General features: G+C 42.8%; 1 protein-coding gene across 9 annotated transcripts in view; it reads left to right on the top strand.

Moving 5' to 3' along the window:
• Nucleotides 1-20,178, top strand: part of ATP9B (ATPase phospholipid transporting 9B (putative)) — a 286,760-nt gene that overhangs the window by 219,015 nt on the left and 47,567 nt on the right. For 8 of the 9 annotated variants that reach the window (XM_042860452.2, XM_008164437.4, XM_008164435.4 and 5 more), the window contains 2 exons: nt 1,368-1,480; nt 8,589-8,837. In XM_042860452.2, the coding sequence (XP_042716386.1) occupies nt 1,368-1,480; nt 8,589-8,837 (362 nt within the window). Of the gene's footprint in view, nt 1-1,367; nt 1,481-8,588; nt 8,838-12,051; nt 13,408-20,178 lie in introns of those variants that run through there. The other variant, XM_065585120.1, reaches the window with a different exon arrangement.

The following is a 20,178-nucleotide window of genomic DNA, read 5'->3' as shown; positions in this document are numbered from 1 at the left end:
AAACTCACCAGTTAGCATTCTGTTGTCTCTATAGATAAAACCCTGTTTAAAAATGCCTTTGACATTGTGCTCTACAAAGACATAAGACGTGAATTAATCCTGATTTTTTGTGGTCAGGAGTTCCACAACTGGCTGGCTTTCACCAAAAACCACTATCTTTCCCAGTTCGTGGACTGTTTTGTCTCACTGCTTCCTCAGCATAGTTGGATTTCTCCTGGCCGTTTCTCTGGGTCATTGGAAAATGATTAGTCCTTCCCCACACCATGACGTTATACCCCTTCTTAATTTTAGAAAAGTTCTTATGAGGCACCTCTGTATGCTTCTCTAGGCACAGTGCTATAGTACTTTTAACATTAAGGCTGATTGCTAGATACAGCCATGCAATCTTCTAAAAATTAGCTGTTAAATTAGCCTTCTCTCCAATAGCTCCCCCCCTTTTTTAATATATTGGCATTGAATTATTCTTTTTTGCCCTCTACCGTACATCATTGTAGACCCAAAGCAAAAGCATCAGCAACATTAACATGCAACCACTTTAGTAAATCTATCCTGTTATGTGGATGGAGAAAGTAAGAAAGAAACAAACAGAATACTCATTTTGGAATAATTTCCCATTTATTTCCCAGCAGTAGCTCATTTGAGTGCACATCCTTAACTAATCCAAGGGAAATTTCTTTCCCCTTTGCTTTTTGCTTTAAAAAAAATAAAATAAAAAGAATTATATTGAAGACTACCTTTCACTTTCATTTGAGATGAAAATGTCACTGCTTGAGGCAGGTCTAGATAATTTCCATCAGTCCAGTGGGGACAAATATCCAGTTGTGTTGCTTCCAAATTGAAGTTGGAAACGGTGACTCCTCCAGGATGAGTAACCCTGCTTTTCCTGCACTAATTTTCTTAAATTAACTGAACTGATTGTAATTCCTTGTGACTAATTTACCCAAAAAAGGACTAAATTGGCTTGTTTTGTCGCTTTTTGATGGTGGTCTCTGCTGTTTTGTGCGATACCTGAACTTTATTTCTAGTCCCAGTTTAGTCTCCTGCTGTCAGTGCAAATAGTTGGGAATAAAGAGTGGTAGCTTACTCTGACCCTCAGCTTGCTTCACTCAAAGATAACCCTTTTGGCCATTAAGGAATAGCCTTGATGTGCTTCAAAGGGATCATTTCCAGTTCCCCTTGTCATCAAGTACAGTAGCTGCCAATGGCTTACTGATATCTGTAAAATAACAAAATGGAAAAGTCCTCAGGGCTCTGGAGATACTCCTTCATAATCTGCTGTACTCCACCCCCAAAGGAACAAAATATTACAAACTAATCTCTTGCATAGTACTGTCTTTTTCCTGATCACTCTGATATTTTTATTACAGGAACACTTACCCAGAATGAGATGATATTTAAGCGCCTCCATCTGGGTACTGTGTCTTATGGGACAGACACAATGGATGAAATTCAGAATCACATTGTCAATTCATATTCACAGGTATCTCATTTTATAACTTATTTTCCTTTATATTGACAGGTTTTCTCAGTGTTGATGGAGCATTGCCATGTTTTTTAGGTCTAAAAAATTGAGATGTGGAAGTTTTCCCATTTGTAGGTTCCCCCTCTCCTCCCTTAGAGGGCATCCTCAGGGTCCTAGTTTTGGGCAACAGTTTGGCCTTCCCTAAAATTAATATACTGTAATGTGGTATGGAATTCCTTCCTGATTCCAAACGTCTCTCATAGCCCACTGTCTGTCTAGGAAGCGAACTCTTCCTCTATCTAGTACTATTAATTGATGAAAATTCAATATTTTTTCTCTGGTGAAGCATAGACAGAAGCCATGCAGCAAACTGACCACAAATTAAAGATAACACTGTATCTAGAACAATGCTGATGAGATTAATTACATATTTGAAGATATTCATCACAAAGACATAAAGATTGTAAAGCCATGTTAACTTGCATAAGCAATAAAGAAAAAAGGTTTGTCAAAAGGATAAGGATGGAAGCAGTAGGAAAAGGAACATTCTATTAAATTTCTTATCAGGGATTACACAGACATAAAGGTTTTTTTTTTTTTAAAAGAAAGAAAAAAGAAAAAAAGTGGGGGAACCTAACGTAGTTAAGAACAAGGTATTTGATAGAGTCCCTGCAAGATAATTCCAGCTACATTCAGCAATGAGTATATTCTATTGTGTATCCCATTTGAAACTAAATTGTGCATGTGCACTCCAATAGGGGATATTGTGGCTATCACTATGAATACTATGATGCCCCATCCCATTTTCTGATGTGAGGGGTAAAGGTTATTGATTGGACTGTCAAGGGAATGGCCACCTGTTGGGGTCCTGGTTGGCGGCAGGCATGCCTCTGGTACCTCCTTCTCCTTTCTCCACTTGCCCAGAACACACATGGAAATTGTGCTAAAGCAAGCACAAAAGAGAGTGGAGTAGAATTCCGCCTCCTGTTGCTATCCAGTGACCATTTTGGGGGAGGGCATAACAGAGGTGAAAGTAAGCTGGTATGGTACGGCGTACTGGCAAGAGCCGGTACGCCGTGCTGGACTGGAACGGCTTCTCCAGTGGGTTTAAAGGGCCCAGGGCTCCAGCCACTGCGGGGAGCCTCAGGCCCTTTGAATCACTGCCAGAGCTCTGGCAGGCAGGCTCGGGCGGGGATTTAAAGGGCCCGGGGCTCCCCGCAGCAGCCAGAGCCCCGGGCCCTTTAAATCACTGCCGGAGCCCTGCCGCCACTAACCCAGCCCTAGCCCGAGCCCTGCCGCCCCGGGGTAGCGGTAGCGGTGGCGGGGCTCCTGTGGTGATTTAAAGGGCTCAGAGCGCCACGGCGGCCGGAGCCCTGGGCCCTTTAATTCGCCCTTGAGCCCCTGGGCTCCCAGCCGCCTCTGCAGCTGGTAGCTCTGGGGTGATTTAAAGGTTAGGGTTAGGATTATTGACCGTGCCTTTAAATCTTGAAAGGCCCCGCCCCTTCCGGTTGAGGCCACGCCCCTTCCGGTTAAGGCCATGCCCCACTCAGGACTCCGGCGTACCGGTAAGTCCTGTAAGTTACTTTCACCCCTGGGGCATAAGGAAGCAGATTGACTCCAGTGAACATCCATATGCATTCCCCCTTACCCACTAAGTTTAAGCATTCCTGGGTATGCAGTAACCATCTTTGTTGCTGAAAGCTGCTCTACCCATTTTGCCTTATATTTTGTTGTTTTCAGAGCTGGTTTTCCAGGCTTGCTGTGGGTCTAACTTTGATCGCATTTTGGGATCAAGAAAGATACTGTTCCTTGTCTGGGCAAGGTTGGCACAATTTTGGTGGTGGTTGTGGGGTTTTGTTTTGTCTTTTTTCCCCTTGCTCACAGCATCATGGAGGCCTGATAGGAAAGGATAAGAAAGATGAAAGTACCTTGAAAAAAAAATTAAAAGGCAGGTGGGGGGGAGCAGTGATTAATAAATGTCAATGTCAATATATGCAGTGTTGTAGCCGTGTGAGTCCCAGGATATTAGAGAGACGAAGTGAGCAAGGTAATTTTATTGGACCAACATCTGTTGGTGAGAGAGACAAGCTTTCAAGCTACACAGAGCTCTTCTTTGGGTCTGGTAAAGATATTCAGAGCATCACAACTAAATACAAGCTCAAAAGGATCATTCAAGGTGAAGTGGCCCACTGACACCCCTGATTTGAGATAGGCATGCCTTTACCACCTCCTTTTCCTTTCTCCACTTGCCCAGAACACACACACAGATTGGACTAGGGCAAGCATAAAAGAGAGTGGAGTACAGTTCCACCTCCCATAGGACAAAAATGAGGGTTATTGGGTTACAGATTGTTGTAATAAGCCACAAATCTATCCTTGCCACCATGGATATCACTTCCCTATATACCAACATCCCTCATGAAGATGGCATAGCCATAGCTGTGTGCCTCAAGTATTTACAAGACAATGGACAACACTCAGCTATTCACCCCCCAAAAAATCATCACACTCATCTATTTTACATTCAACAATAAACATTATCCAAACTGTGGGTCCTAGGATGGGCTCCCTCTCGATGGGTCACCTTGAAGAAGAATTTCTGGACAAAGGCACCACAAAGCCAATTTTATACCTGAGATATATAGATGATATTTTCATCCTCTGGACAGATGACTTAAACTCCCTCATAGATTTCCACCACTACTTCAACAACCACCACACATCCACTAAATTCTCTCTGGAACACTCGCACACTGGCATCAAGTTCATGAACACCATGATCAGCTTCAGCAGTGGAACCCTACAGACAACAATATACAAGAAACCCACAGATCACCATGCCTACCTTTACAGATGCAGTAACCACCAAGAAATTTGTTACCTACAGCCAGAGACTCAGATACCACAGAATATGCTCCGTGGAGAAAGTCCAAGATAAGTGACACCTTAAAATACTCAAAACCACCTTCACCAAGCAAGGACACTCCACCGGAGAAGATGATCACATCATGAAGTGGGCCACCAAATATCCTGAGAAAACGTGCTTCAATACAGAAATAAAAACCCCTCTGACCATACACCCCTAGTTGTCACCTACAACCCCACACTGGAATCCATGAAGGGTATCATCAAACAACTACACCCCATACTCGATGGTGACCCCATCCTGAAAGAAATCTTTCCTGAACATCTCTCCCTCCCTTTTAGTATTCAAACAACCCCCCAATCTCGCCACACTGACCATCAGAAGCAAGCTCCCCACAGACCAGGACACACCAACTCAAAGGAGCACCAGATCCTGCCAGAACAACAGATGCGACACAGAACCTGCAGGAATATCTCCACTGTGCTATGATCAATACCACTGACAACACACCTTTCAGGATCCATGGGTCCTACACATAGAATCATAACATGTTGTGTACCTCATCCAGTGCACTAAATGCCCAAGTAACAACTGTGTGGGTGAAACCAGACAATCACTACATACTCTCATGAACTCAGACATGAAAATGATAAAAGACAAACACACCATTTTACCTGTGGATGAACGCTTTTTACAGACCGATCACTCTATATAAGTCCTCTTCCTCAAAGGAAACCTGCATATTTAAAAGACAAATCTGGGAGCGTAAATTCATAACTTTGGTAGACACTAAAAATCATGGACTGAATAGAGACATAGATTTATGATTTATTATAGCAATCTGTAACCCACTAACCCCCCCTTTGTGTCCTATGACTACAGGGTGTTGATGGTTCACTTCACCTTGAATGGTCCCTTAGAATATATGCTGGCTACTTATGTTAAGCTATCTGTTCGATCTTGTATTTAGCAATGACACTCAGAATACCTTTTCCAAACCTGAAGAAGAGCTCTGTGTAACTCGAAAGCTTGTCTCTCTAACCAACAGAAGTTGGTCCAGTAAAAGATATTATCTCACCCACCTTGTCTCTCTGTCAATATACATTGTCTCAATTGGTGGCTGGTGTGCAGTACAGGCCAGGTCTCCAAGGGGCCAACTCTGGGTTAAATCTGAGCACAGGACCCAGGAGGGGACTAATGGACCCTGTAAATTATGCAGACTGAACTCCCCCTCATCTGTTCCTCATTTCCTTTTGCAGCAGAAAATATTGGGATGAATCATGAATTGTGTAGGAGGGGTTTGGCTAAGCGAGCTAACCTTAGTTCCTTGGTTGTGTAGTGTGGGGCCATTTAACACCATACTGAACTCAATTATTACCTTGTAGAGAGGGAGGAGGTTGGTAGACAAACCCCCTTTAATATTAAAACAAATACAGTTGTGGACTGCAGCTTTAAATCCATTCACTTGACTATATCTTTATTCTCCTGCATGTCCTGATCAATATATCTGCTTACTTAGCTGGTATCTATGTTAAACAATAGCTTTCTTATGGAACAATACATCTTGGAAATGGGATATAGAGCTTTTGTTCCTCAAGATCAACAGTCCAAATTCAGACCAGAATAACAGTGACTGAAAGTCATTGCCATCTGATGGCTGTTAGGTGGTTTATGTAAAAAGAATTGTTAGTCCTAGTGGATCGTGTTAGGTGTCTACAGTAACAACAACAAAACAATTACAGTTGTCAGTCTCAGCAGAGAGTCCTAGGACTGACTGGGAGTGGAGATTGAACTACAGTTTTAATCTAGAGGTCTATTCATAAACACTAAATTCACTTTGGGGGGGAAATATCTCTAATTAAAAAGAACTGCATGCTTCATAAATGTTTGCTTACCTAAAAGATTAGTTTATTAATTTTAAATTGTAATAAACTTTTAATATTTGCTGCTATGCGACAGACTGAATATTTGTAATTGTGAGGCATTTACCTCTGAAATAAAAAAAAAGAAGAAAAATTAGTTTATTTTTCCAAGTGTGGACAAGGATTTTCCAAATCCAGATTAGCAGTTACTAGCTGGTGGAAAGCAACTTTGCTATTTTTCTAGAGCTTCTTTCTGTATTTCAGTGTTATAATACATAACTTAATAACATTTAAATAATGTTTTAATTATTTTGTATGTTGCTAGCAACTATTGCAAACAGAAAATAAAGGAACCCCTGTATACAAAATAAACTATTCAACAGTTGTTTCAATCAGAAATGTATTGTGAGGTTTTTTATTTAATCTATGGTAATAAAAGCTGCCAGTTAGACAGACACGGGTTCTTATGTCACATTGATTTTTATCCCTTGTTTGTGTTCTGTTTTATTATTAAGATGACAATAGTCTAGTAGGTCCACTGTAATGCAACACACAAATCTATTATAACCTGATTATATTTCCCCACTGGAAGCATTTTGTGATAGAGGGCATAATCTTTAATGGAATTTGTGTGAAATTAAATTATACAAGCATCAATAAACATAACATAATTCAGAAGGAGTAAATCAGCTTAATTTATTTGCAGCTGTAATGCCATCAGTGTTAGCAGAATGCAAATGCAGAGGTTTAAAGCAGTAGCTGAAAAACAGTGCCAGATGAGCAGAAAGTTAAACCCTTTATTAGACAGCACTGTAATTTGATGGGCAGAATGTTCACGGTTCAGCAGATCAGTACATGCAGTCGGGAGAGAAAAAAGGCTTGGTTTCTAAAGAGAATTTCTGAGTTACTCTGAAGTGAACAGAAAAGTGTTTGATAGTACTGGTGAGATGAAGGGAGGTGGTTATTTCATAGCCTGACCAAAAAGGCCTCTTCCCAAGTAGGTTAATAACCAAATATAATCTGTTTCACCTCAGAGATAAATGCAATTAGGTTCAGCTGAGCATGGCTGGAGTATGACATAAAATATGGTGCTAAATTGGTGGTTACTGTAACAGCAACATGATTTTAAAGGGAAATGGATACTCTTATTCTCTTTGCTCCTTGCCAAATGGGTAGCTTTTACAATGTTAGATTTTTGTGTCCTGCCCAAGCCAGGAAAATTTTCATCCTGAAGTAAAGGCAACTGTTACATGAACTAGATTAATTCATATAGAAATATGTTTCATTAACATGTAAAATCAGTAATTTGTATATAGTTCCAAAGGTGTGTATTGTGCTTTAGAGATGAAGAAATAGACATGGGCCAAGATTTTCAAAAATGACTAGTGATTTTTGTGTGTCTCTGTTTTGGGGTGTCCAACTAGACACACATTAAAGGGATCTGATTTTCAGAAAGTCCTGAGCATCCACCCTCCGAAAAGCAAGCTCCTTTTAAATGTTTCTAGTTGGGCACCTAAAACTTGATGCACACACTAACACTAGTCACGTTTCAAAATCTTGGCCATAGTCCCAGTCCTAAAGAACTTATATTCTTAATTGATCACAAAAAGACTGAATTGTAAGGGAGAAAACAACATGCATGGGAGAGAAAGGGGGTAAGGGAAGAAATACAGAGAAAAAGCTTATGTCATTATTTTGGTGGTTCTGTGCACATCCAGTTAGTTACTGGCTTAAAAGTGCAGTTCTTATTAACTAAAAAGACTAAATTAGAAGCTCATGATTTTGAAGGATTGTAGGAAAAGGTGGGTTTTGAGGTGGGATTTACAGGAAAAGAGGAGAGCTCTGTGGCCCACAGTGTCAGGGATCAAAGCAAAAGCTGTTTTAAGTATCCCCTTTCATTAGATACCTGCTTTAACTTTGTTTGTTGACTGAATGGGTATTTTAAAATCCTGTGAAAGGTGACCTGTAAAACTAGAATGGAATAATTATAATACATTGTCAGATGATAGATTATTGAAAAATGCATTTGCTCCTCTAATGCATGTAGACTCAAACTAAAATGCATAAAAAGTAGGAGAGTGATAGGTCTGGAAAGACACGGGCTTAGTAGGTTGATGTTGTGTCTGCATATACACATTGCTCTGCCAGTATAGATCGGCACTGAGGTGCAACACCCCTTGCATATTCCTGGGTCTCTTCAAAGCCAAAAGCTGCCAACTGTTGGAATGGTGGTTTGATCACAGGCATACAACTCACAAGTAGATTGAAACAGTTCCTTCATACAGTTGTTTTCAAGGGGTGACTTTTCAGGTGTACATTGACATTTATCTAGTTTCTTTCTTTTGTTGGATTTATTCATTATTCATTGCCTTGAGTGTTTGCTTATTATGTTTTAAAGATGCATTCCCAATCTAGTGGAAACAGTACCAGCTCGACACCTTCCAGAAAAGTGCAGTCTTCAGCACCCAAGGTCCGCAAGACTGTCAGCAGTCGGATACATGAAGCAGTGAAAGCTATTGCTTTGTGTCATAATGTGACCCCAGTGTATGAATCCCATGCTGGAGTGACTGGAGAAACAGAATATGCAGAAGTGGATCAGAACTTCAGTGATGAAAATCGAACTTACCAGGCTTCTAGTCCTGATGAGGTTAGTATGCCATATTAAATGTTTTAGTTTTGGAGTAACATTGAGTTTCTAAAAAAAAATTATTTAACAAAAGAACAGAACTTTGAGTGAATTAGTATTTTGGGGGGGGAGGAGTTCTTCACGGAAAAAGTTGATTATTACAAACACATGGAGGAAAGAAATTAATATGCTGATTTGATGGAGGAAAGATCTGATATTTTGTACTTAGAATTGGTCTTAACTGTTTGAGTCAAGTTGTGGAATCAACTTTGTGGGTTTGATATGAAAGTACTGCACTTGTAAAATCAATAGTTGGGTATGTAAATTGGTTTTCAGGACCTTGCTCCAGAATATAGTCATGCAACAGACATTCTAAAGGGATACAAATCTAGACTCACAATGACAGAGAAGCAGATTCCCCCATGGGTGAAAGTAGAAATAGGGACTTACTGGTACGGGGCTGGGTTGGGGCCGGCTCTGACTCCCGGAAGGGGCAGGGCCTCGGGCGGAAGGGGCTGGGATGGGGGGGTCATAGCCAGCCCCAGCCCGCCCTGTACCGGTAAGTGCCCTCACCTCCCCCACCGGGGTAGCAGCGGCAGCCAGGGGCTCCAGCGGCTATTTAAAGGGCCCAGGGCTCGGCCGCCGCTACTGCCCCGGGCCCTTTAAACCACTGCCAGAGCCCCTGGCTACCGCTGCTATGCCAGGGCTCTGGCAGCCGGGCCCTTTAAATAGCCCCTGGAGCTCCGCCGCTACTCCAGGGCTCTGGGAGCTATTTAAAGGGCCCAGGACTCCCCTGCTTCTACCGACCCGGCCCTTTAAATAGCTCCCGGAGCCCTGGGGTAGCGGTGGCGGGGCTCCGGCGGCTATTTAAAGGGCCATGGGCAGTAGAGGCGGTGGGAGCCCCGGCCCTTTAAATAACCGCAAGGCTCCAGCAGTGGGGCTCTGGCGGCAGTTTAAATTACGCCTGGGGAAGCTGGGCAGTCCCAGTATGGCACACCAGCTCTTGCCGGTACGCTGTACCGGGGTGTACCGGCTTACTTTCACCTCTGGATTCCCCCTTACAAACATGGGTGGAGCAGTGGGTGACACTACTCATTAGGTGCACAAATGGATTTAAAAAAAAAATCTATGCATAGAGTCCATTTAGTTCAAGCAACAGTAGACAACTTGAAAGCCTTGGATTTAGCCAAAGTTTTACAATGTTCAGCACAAATTAAAGTTCAAATTCAGGAAAAGACATAAGCACATGCTTAACTTTGAGCATGTGATTAAGTTCCATTTCAATCAATTAAGTCTTAAGCACAAGTCCCATTGATGTCAATGGTACTCTGCATCTGATCAAAGTTAAATACATGCTTAAGTGCTGCGCTAAATAGGGATGCGTTCTTGAATCAGGGCCTAAATGTATTATCCATGTTAGCTGATAAAATTCTTCAAGGGAGTATATTCATGGGAGTGACACAAGGCACAGGATTCAAAATTCCATAGAAGTGACCCATAGAATGACAGTTAGAAATATATTAGTTGTACCCTTTCTGAGGAAGAAAAATACAAAGTAGCATATTTCTGATCCTAATTTGGATCTTCATAAGTAAACATGAGGAGTCAAATATGATTTGTATGTTTAAAGAAGTGTTAATAGTGCCTAGAGGCTGGGATAGATATTTTACTGTGCTTGCTATAAGTGTTACATAAATATTAAATATTTCATCATATAAAATACCAGCACTATCCTAGCTGCTCAAGTCACACTTTTTCAATGTAGAAACAAATTACAAATAGTATTTTTAGGAAATTTTGTCCCCATTATATTTGCTGTCAAGTGCTTCATATAGAGCCAACTAGCACGGCTTGTGGGTATTTCATATGCTATAATCACTGTCCACAGGGTCTAGGAACTGTAAAGTGAACCCATATGGATAACTGGCTAAGGCATTCATCCCTTTCCTTAAGATTAAAATCAAGGTAGGATTTCAGACATCAATATCCACAATCAGTTGTAGGCATTTCTATGGGTTTACGTAATGTATGTGATCTCAATGAATGGAGATAAGCAGAAATTGTGTTTATGCATACCAGTCATGTTTGGAATTTATTATAAACATATAATTTGTGTTACCATATTTGCATATTGATTGTTGGATCATATTCTGGGCTACAAAATATCTCAATACACTGAGGGAGAAAGATACTGTAAAACATAATAAACATGGATTTTTTTAGATAAGAAAATAACTAAATATAAAGAGCAGATGACTAAAGATGTAACGCTCCTTTGACCCTGGAACCAAAGAATGACCTAAATCAGAGGAACAGAAACCTAGATAGTAACCCTTTGCAAATTGTGCCCATGTGGAAGTTTTGTGTGGATCCTGAAAAACCTGCTGTAGAAGAGCACAGCTCCACTTTTGTCTAGATGGGGGAAGTGTAAGAATTTGAGGATAGCATGAAAGTGCTTGACTTCTGAAGGTAGGTGGAAATTTGACCTAGCAGAGAGGAAGAGCAGTTTGGTGGGTGCTGAAAAGACAAATGGTGGATTTTACATAGAGGGTCGAAAGGAAAGCAGGAGCTTATTGGATTAATACTGGGCTCGAAGGGTAGAAGAAGCAGGCCCTGTGTTACTGATATGGTGCAGAGGAGCAGCAGGGAGTGTGGTCATAGAAAAGTGTTGATGCTGGGCCAGATGGCTCAGGAACAGGACTGGAAGCTGATGGAAGAGCAGGAAGGGAGATTTTCCAATTGAGGGAGAACTGGATCAAAATAACTGGCTGTTTCAGTGTTAGAGTATGTCTACGCTACGAGAGTAGTTCTATTGTACTTAAATCGAATATGTGGAACCGATATTACAAAGTCGAACGTGTGTATCCACACTAAGGACAGTAATTCGACTTTGTGAGTCCACACTAACGGGGCAAGCGTCCACATTGAAAACGGTGTACTGTGGGCAGCTATCCCACAGTTCCCGCAGTCCCCGCTGCCCATTGGAATTCTGGGTCGAGCCCCCAATGCCTGCTGGGGAAAAAAATGTGTCGAGGGTGGTTTTGGGTAACTGTCGTCATCCAACTGTCACTCCCGCCCTCCCTCCCTGAAAGCGCCGGCGGGCAATCACTTCGCGCACTTTTCTGGTGAGTGACAGCACGGACGCCACAGCACTGCGAGCATGGAGCCCGCTGCGACCATCGCTGCAGTTATGGCCGTTGTCAACACCTCGCACCTTATCATCCACCTTTTCCAGAGGCAGATGCTGAGAAATCGGGCGAGGAGGCTACGGCAGCGCGGTGAGGACATGAAGTCTGAGAGTGGCACAGACCTCTCACAAAGTACGGGACCCTGCGCCGTGAACATCATGGTGGCAATGGGTCATGTTGATGCTGTGGAACGGCGGTTCTGGACCCGGGAAACAAGCACGGACTGGTGGGACGGCAAAGTGCTGCAGGTCTGGGATGAATCACAGTGGCTGCGAAACTATCGTATGCGGGGAAGGGAACTTTCCTTGAACTTTGAGTTGCTGTCCCCTGCCCTGAAGCGCAAGGACACCCGGATGCGAGCAGCCCTGACTGTCCAGAAGCGAGTGGCCATAGCCCTCTGGAAGCTTGCAACGCCAGACAGCTACCGGTCAGTTGCGAATCACTTTGGTGTCGGCAAATCTACTGTGGGGGTTGCTGTGATGCAAGTAGCCAACGCAATCGTTGAGCTACTGCTGTCAAAGGTAGTGACCCTTAGAAACGTGCAGGTCATCATAGATGGCTTCGCCGCGATGGGATTCCCAAACTGCGGTGGGGCTATAGATGGAACTCACATCCCTATCCTGGGACCGGACCACCAGGCCAGCCAGTACATTAACCGAAAGGGCTACTTTTCAATGGTGCTGCAAGCACTGGTGGACCATAGGGGACGTTTTACAAACATCAATGTAGGATGGCTGGGCAAGGTTCATGACGCTTGTGTTTTCAGGAACTCTGGTCTGTTTAGATGGCTGCAGGAAGGTATTTACTTCCCGGACCACAAAATAACTGTTGGGGATGTGGAGATGCCTATAGTGAGCCTCGGGGACCCAGACTACCCGCTAATGCCCTGGCTCATGAAGCCCTATACAGGCGCCCTGGACACTGAAAAAAAACTCTTCAACTACTGTCTAAGCAAGTACAGAATGGTGGTGGAGTGTACTTTTGGACGTCTCAAGGGGAGATGGAGAAGCTTACTGACTCGCTCTGATTTCAGCGAAACCAATATCCCCTTTGTTATTGCAGCTTGCTGTGTGCTCCACAATCTCTGTGAGAGCAAGGGGGAGACCTTTATGGCGGAGTGGGAGGTTGAGGCGAATAGCCTGGCTGCTGATTACGCCCAGCCAGACAGCCGTGCGATTAGAAGAGCCCAGCGGGACGCGCTGTGCATCCGGGAGGCTTTGAAAGCTAGGTTCCTCAGTGAGCAGGATAACCTGTGACTATTATGTTTGTTTAAAGAGAAGCTGAACCTGCCCCCGTTTCTTTACCCACTTAATGTTGACTATCCTCTCCAGCTACATACCCCGTTCACTCCCCCCCCCCCAACACACGTTTAAAAATAAAATAAATGGAACTTTGTTAATGAACACCGTTTTCTTTATTATGGATTTCGCGGTAAAGTGTTGAAACTGGGACGCAGACTGTGGTGGGGAGCGGGCGTAGTGATGGAAAGAACGCTTTTAAACTCGAGGAATGACAGGCTCCTGCTCCTAGAGCGGTCCGCAGTGGTGGACTGGTTGTTTCAACGGAGCCTGCCACCCCTCCTTTTCGGGACTCTGTGTGTGGGGGCTATGTGACTTTGTGGCGGGGGAGGACGGTTACAGATCCCCTGCTGCGTGGCTCTGTGATCCATGATAAGGACCGCTGCATAAGATCTCTATCCGCCCTCCCTCACCACAAAGTCACATGCCCCCCCACACACACACACACAGAACATGAAAACCACCTCCCAGACTGACCAGGGTGCCTAGTGACTGCAATGTGTGTGTGACCTGCTGAACCTGCCCCCGTGTCTGTACCCTGGTAAAGGTGACTGTCCTCTCCAATTACCAACCCCCTCCCCCCCCCCCCTTCAAACACACTCTCCCCTAAAAGAACATGATGGAAACAGTAATTAACAGAAACGTATTTTTTATTAACAACTACACAGTTAGGGGATGAAACTGGGATGGGGGCTTGGGTGAGACGGGAAGGAAAGGACTTATCAAATTTTTGGAAATGAGAGCCTTCTGGTACTTGAGTGGTCTGCAGGGGTGGAGTGACAGTTTTCACGGCCCCTGCCGCCCCTCCTACTTGGGTGTATGGGAGTTTGTGGCGCGGGAGGGCAGTTAGAGAGAGACTGCAGCGGGGCTCTGTCCTCCTGCCTCCGGTCCTGCAGAACATCCAGAAGACGCCGGAGCGTGTCCGTTTGCTCCCTCATTAGTCCAAGCAGCATTTGAGTCGCCTGCTGGTCTTCCTGCCACCCGTTCGCTGTGTGCTCGCTGGTATTGCGATATGTTCTCCCTCCACTGGGTCTGCTGGGCCGCATCAGCTCAGGAGCAGCCCATAAGTTCTGAGAACATGTCGTCCCGTGTCCTTTTCTTTCTCTGCCTAATCTGCGCCAGCCTCTGCGAGGGGGATGCCAGATCAGGAGACAGTCGCAGCTGTGGGATGAGAAAAAGGGAGTGAATTCCTCACAAAGATAATTTTTTGTGAACAATGAACATAGTCTTTCTCTGTGAACAAGACCATGTACAGCACCTATCACATGTGCACTCAGGACAAGGTCGAATTTTCGGCCTTCGCGTTCAGTGCCTGGGGTCTTGCAGTGGAGATCAGACAAGCGGGGCAGGACAGCGGAATTCGGGTAGCAGGCTGACATGGTAAGCCGTAGACTTTTGGCTGCTTAAAACTTCAATTATAGCAGTGCCCTCCTTTCACGTTCAAAGCAATGCTCCTAGCGTTGGCCAGTTCCTGCTGCCGGCAATCCGGCAAGCATGAACTCTGCCCCTGTCCCACCCCCTCGCGGCTGTCCCCGGGAAAGATCCCTGTATGCTGCCCCTCTCCCGCCTCCACCGCGTGGCTGTAAACTGCCGGTGACAGTTCTGTAAAGGAACAGGCAAGCAGTCCCAATAGTAACATTCCCTTAATTCTAAGCAGGTCACCATGAGCGACATCACTCTGCTGAGAATTTCTGAGACCGAGAAAGAACACATGCTGCGTGAAAGCCAGCAAAAACCAGGGCCGTATGCCGCCATGCTCTGCAAGGCAATGATCCCAGAGTACTTGATGATAGCCTGGCGAGGAAAAGTTTCCTACCACAGAGGACACAATAAGGCCACTCTCCCCAGGAACCTCACGCAAAGGCTTTCCAATTACCTCCTGGAGAGCTTCGTGGAGATGTCCCATGAGGATTTCAGCTCTATCCCCGGACATATAGACCTTCTTTTCCAGTAGCTGCAATGGCAAGGACTAAAAAGTAGAGCGCCTAGGGCAAACTAATCATGATAAACTGGACATTGTTAGATTCTTTTGCAGCAGTTGCACTGCCAAGGACTAAAACGTTAAGCGCCTAGGGCAAACAAATCATGAAAAACCCATTGTTAATATTCCTGTTCTGTTCAAAATAAATGTTTACATGTTTAAAACACTTACCAACTGATCCTTCCCCTGATTCAGGATCCGGGTTAACCCCTGGGGACGGTTGGTAGGGTGTATCTATGAGGGTGATGAAGAGATCCTGGCTGTCTGGGAAATCAGCATTGTAAGCGCTGTCAACTGCCTCGTCGTCGTCCTCACCTTCCTCATCTTCCCCGTCCGCTAACATCTCCGAGGAAGTGGCCGTGGACAATATCCCATCCTCAGAGTCCACGGTCAGTGGTGGGGTAGTGGTGGCGGCCGCACCTAGAATGGAATGCAGTGCCTCGTAGAAACGGCATGTCTGGGGCTGGGATCCGGAGCGTCCGTTTGACTCTTTGGTCTTCTGGTACGCTTGTCTCAGCTCCTTGATTTTCACGTGGCACTGCGTTGCATCCCGGCTGTATCCTCTCTCTGTCATGGCTTTTGAGATCTTCTTGTAGATCTTTGCATTCCGTCTTTTAGATCGCAGCTCCGAAAACACGGACTCATCGCCCCACACAGCGATCGGATCCAAGACTTCCCCATCAGTCCATGCTGGGGCCCTCTTTCTATTCTGAGATTGCATGGTCACCTCTGCTGGAGAACTCTGCATCGTTGCCAGTGCTGCTGAGCTCGCCACGATGTCCAAACAGGAAATGGGATTCAAACTGCCCAGACAGGAAAAGGAATTCAAATTTTCCCGGGGCTTTTCCTGTGTGGCTGGTCAGAGCATCTGAGCTCGGACTGCTGTCCAGAGCGTCAGAGTGGTGCACTGTGGGATAGCTCCCAAAGCTATTAGCATCGATTTCCATCCACACCTACCCTAATTCGACATGGCCATGTCGAATTTAGCGCTACTCCCCTCGTTGGGGAGGAGTACAGAAATCGAATTTAAGAGACCTCTATGTCGAACTAAATAGCTTCGTTGTGTGGACGGGTGCAGGGTTAATTCGATTTAACGCTGCTAAATTCGACATAACCTCCTAGTGTAGACCAGGCCTTAATGAGTTGCCTCACATAGGAATGAGACTTCACAGTTTGAAGGGTATAGGAAGAAGGAAAGTAGTGGAAGGCAATGTGAGGCTGGAAGGGGCCGTGGTGTAGACTGGTTTTAAGGGAGAGGCGCTATAGTTGTACATCTTAGGAGGGCCATGCATTCAATCACCCAAACTTGAGAATTCAAACTACAAACTAATGAACCAAAAGCACTCACCAACCGTCTTTTGAAGATACAGGGCTAAGTGTTTTTTTAATCTTTTAAAATTAATTTGCCTCCCTTTGAAACTAGTAAAATTAGTTCATCAAACACGTATCTTTTAATTTAATAGGATATTGCTATTGGGTAAAATATCAATATGAAGCCACAAAAACATTTAAATAATGTAAACTTTTCAGCATGACCAAAAAAAAAAAAGCGGAAAGTGAAAGACTAGGAGGTTTTTATCATAATTTTTTAAAGAGCTCTATTGATGCAATGTTTGCAAATCACTGGAGCCTAAGGAAAATAATGTAAATGGTTCATTATTTAGCTTATTGAACTTTCCTGCAGTTAGGTTGACAGATGATGCCAATGTTTCCCAATCACCAAAGTACCATTTTAAAAGCATTTTTTATTGAATAAAGTGCTCTGAATATTGCACCCTGGAGCTTTATTTAGAGAAATGGTTCAATTGATGTTTTCTGTTTAACCTCAGCATTGACCTATCACAACATATTTTGTTAATAAACAACATTATCATTTAATAGACTTAACCAGTTTTATACATTGTACTTCGTCAGTATTACAACTCTGCTCTCTTAGATTTTGCTTATGGATCTGGAGTGATTGTATTCTGTTGAAGAGATTATTTTATTGGTGGCCTTCTGTCTTATATAATCTAGTGTTTGTCATTTTCGTAAGAGACATTATTTGAAAAATTATAGACAGTTTAACTATAAACTGTTCTTCCATGTGAGAAAACACAGGAAACATTTAAATATTCTAATGAAAACAAATTACAGACTTAATGAGTTGACATGATGAATTCATTTGAAATTCTTCACAATCCCATTTATATATGGCATTGTGACAAAAATGCATGTTTAGGAGTAGATACATCCACCATAAAATATGTAGTTATTGTCTTAGAGTAGCCTGAGATAAGTAACTGATTTTGTATTCTTAATGTGAACCCTACTTCTGCCAGGCTCATTGTTTCTTATGATAAGTGATCAATATTTCATTTTCTCTGAAAGAGTGGAAAGTTTCATTTCACTTCTGTCCTCTATAGCTACAGCATAGCAAACAATGCGTACACACTGGGAAAGCCATTGACAAAATCTAAAACAACTCTTGCTCAACTGTCATAAGTGCCTGTTCACATTACTTGTGGAAAGCCAGTGCTAATCTAATGTAATGAACAATCATAAAAGGATATAAACTAAGTAGGTAGAGCAATAAAGTACAAAGGTCACAGACCCAAGTAATTCAGAGGCATGCTATGAACAGGAGCCTTTCAAGACCTTTGGCCTCCTTTGGTCAAGAAAAATAGATATGTCATGATTTTTAATGACTGCTTACTCTCATCTACTACCTATTTATTGGTTATGCGTTTTCGTGCATTGTTATGCTCCCAAACATCTAATTCCAACATTTGGAATATTTAAATGTTACATTAAGCTATGGTCAGTCATCTCATTCAAATATTAATGTGCAAGAGATAACACAGTTGCTAAAATTAATTACAACGATACAAAGCTGATCATTTGAAAAGGGAAATGATATGCCCGTAGTGAAGCAGCTTTTGTGTTTACAAAACTAAAGCTGTAATGTATGAGACATGTTGTATTGTTTAATTCATTTTTGTGTGTGTGCTTATTCAAGCAAGACTAATTGTGTTGTTTTGTCAATGTATTTGTGAAGAGCAAATTATTCAGTAGCATAAAACCATCACTTCCATGACCTTCGAGACCCACCAAGAATAACTACTCCATACCCTATCTTGAATATTGACTGGTGTTTTTCCCAGATGATCAGATTGTCGTTTTAAGTTAATAATTTGATTATATTTAACCATGAATGTTCGTAATTAAAAATCATAAAATACAAATGTCAATCACTAAATCATCATTTGTAAATATAAACAAAGGAATGCAGTCTCTGAGTATTCTTCACTGCTAATTGGAATCATCTGAACTGTTGCTGAACAAGTGGGAAGAATTTCCCAATATCTTTACAGAAAATAACTTGAACAATTGGAAACACTCAGTATTAGAGCAATATTGAAAAAATTCTCCCACACCTCCACCTAGTCTCAAAGAATAGTCTTAATTTAAAAATGACGTGTACATACCCTGTGTATCCTTTGTATAGCAGGTTGATTTTGTGTAAATTGAAAGTAACTCTATTGGCTGCAGTGAAGTTATTTGCAATTTATACTGATTAAACTCAAAGTGGAGTTTGGTTCATGGACTGTAAAGTACACTGAGCGAATATTATCTGAAAGATTTAGAGTAGTTACATGCCTCTGTCCGAAGAGGTATTTGAACGTGGTTTCATAGAAACATATTATCATTTTCTTTTTGCCAAGATGAGGCAACAGTTTAAATCTGAGATATACCATACACTTTATACAGTATTGGATATGTTTGATTCAGATCACCATGCATAGCTCAACTTTATCTTAACTTATCCAAGCTATCTAACGATGTTATAGAAAGCCATCTAGATATAATCTGTTGCAAAACCCAAAGCAGCGGGCTATATCCTTGTATCCAACCATGTGCTTCACAATGCAGGGCCAAAAGGGACTGGGGAGAAGAGGGGAGACAAGCAAGAGGGGAGATAGCTATACGCCATCTTTATGCCCTCAGTCCTGCGGGTGCTTGTTCTGATTCAGTGCTTAAAGCAAGTAATAGCAACCTTAGGGTATCTCTTTGAGTATGTGTACACTTCGAGCTGGGGGTATGATTCCCAGCTCAAGGCAACATACCTGTGCTAGCACTAATTGAGCTAGTGCACTAAAAATAGAGTGTAGCTTCTGTGATGTGAGCTGTGGGAGGGTCTAGCTGCCCTGAATACATTCTAGGGTCTCAGAGGGGTATGTACTCGGGGCAGTCCTTCATGCTGCCGTGGCTACACTTACTTTTAACACACTAGCTAGATCACAGCTAATGTGAGTATGTCTCCTCAAACTGGAAATTACACCCCCAGCTCAAAATGTAGTCATACCCTACCTTGCACCAAGCTGGAACGGCCCCTGTGGGCCGTTCGAGCAATTGGAGAACTCCAAAACACAGCAGTGCTCCAGATATCCCCCTTCCTTGGTTATGTCCCCTATGCCAAGCGCGGGGGGAGGGAGGTGTCATCTAGAACTGGATACATCAGGGGGATCTCCAGGTAACCAGAAATTAGAACTGGCTGAAAAAAATTCACTATAACAATTTTCTGTTGGAAAATGCTATTTTCTCAAAATTAAAACATTTCACAGGAATGTGTCAATTTCAACAAAATTTCCAGCAGAAAAATTTGACTCAAAATGGAATATTTCATTTAGACTTTATTTTTTGTTCTGACTTTTAATTTACCATATTTCTTTAACTTTTAATTTATTTTAATATTTTATTATATATGTAGTTTATAGTTTAATATTTTGACATTATCAAAACAAAAAATTTGGATAATTATTTTGATGTTTCCAAAATGAAATATTTAGCAATTTCCATTCTGCAGTAAATTTCAAAATACTGACTTTTTGTCCCAGTTCAGGACTAAAGGAAAA

This window comes from Chrysemys picta, chromosome 2 (assembly GCF_011386835.1).
Source record: "Chrysemys picta bellii isolate R12L10 chromosome 2, ASM1138683v2, whole genome shotgun sequence".
NCBI lineage: Eukaryota > Metazoa > Chordata > Testudines > Emydidae > Chrysemys > Chrysemys picta.
This window is presented reverse-complemented; position numbering and strand designations above follow the sequence as displayed.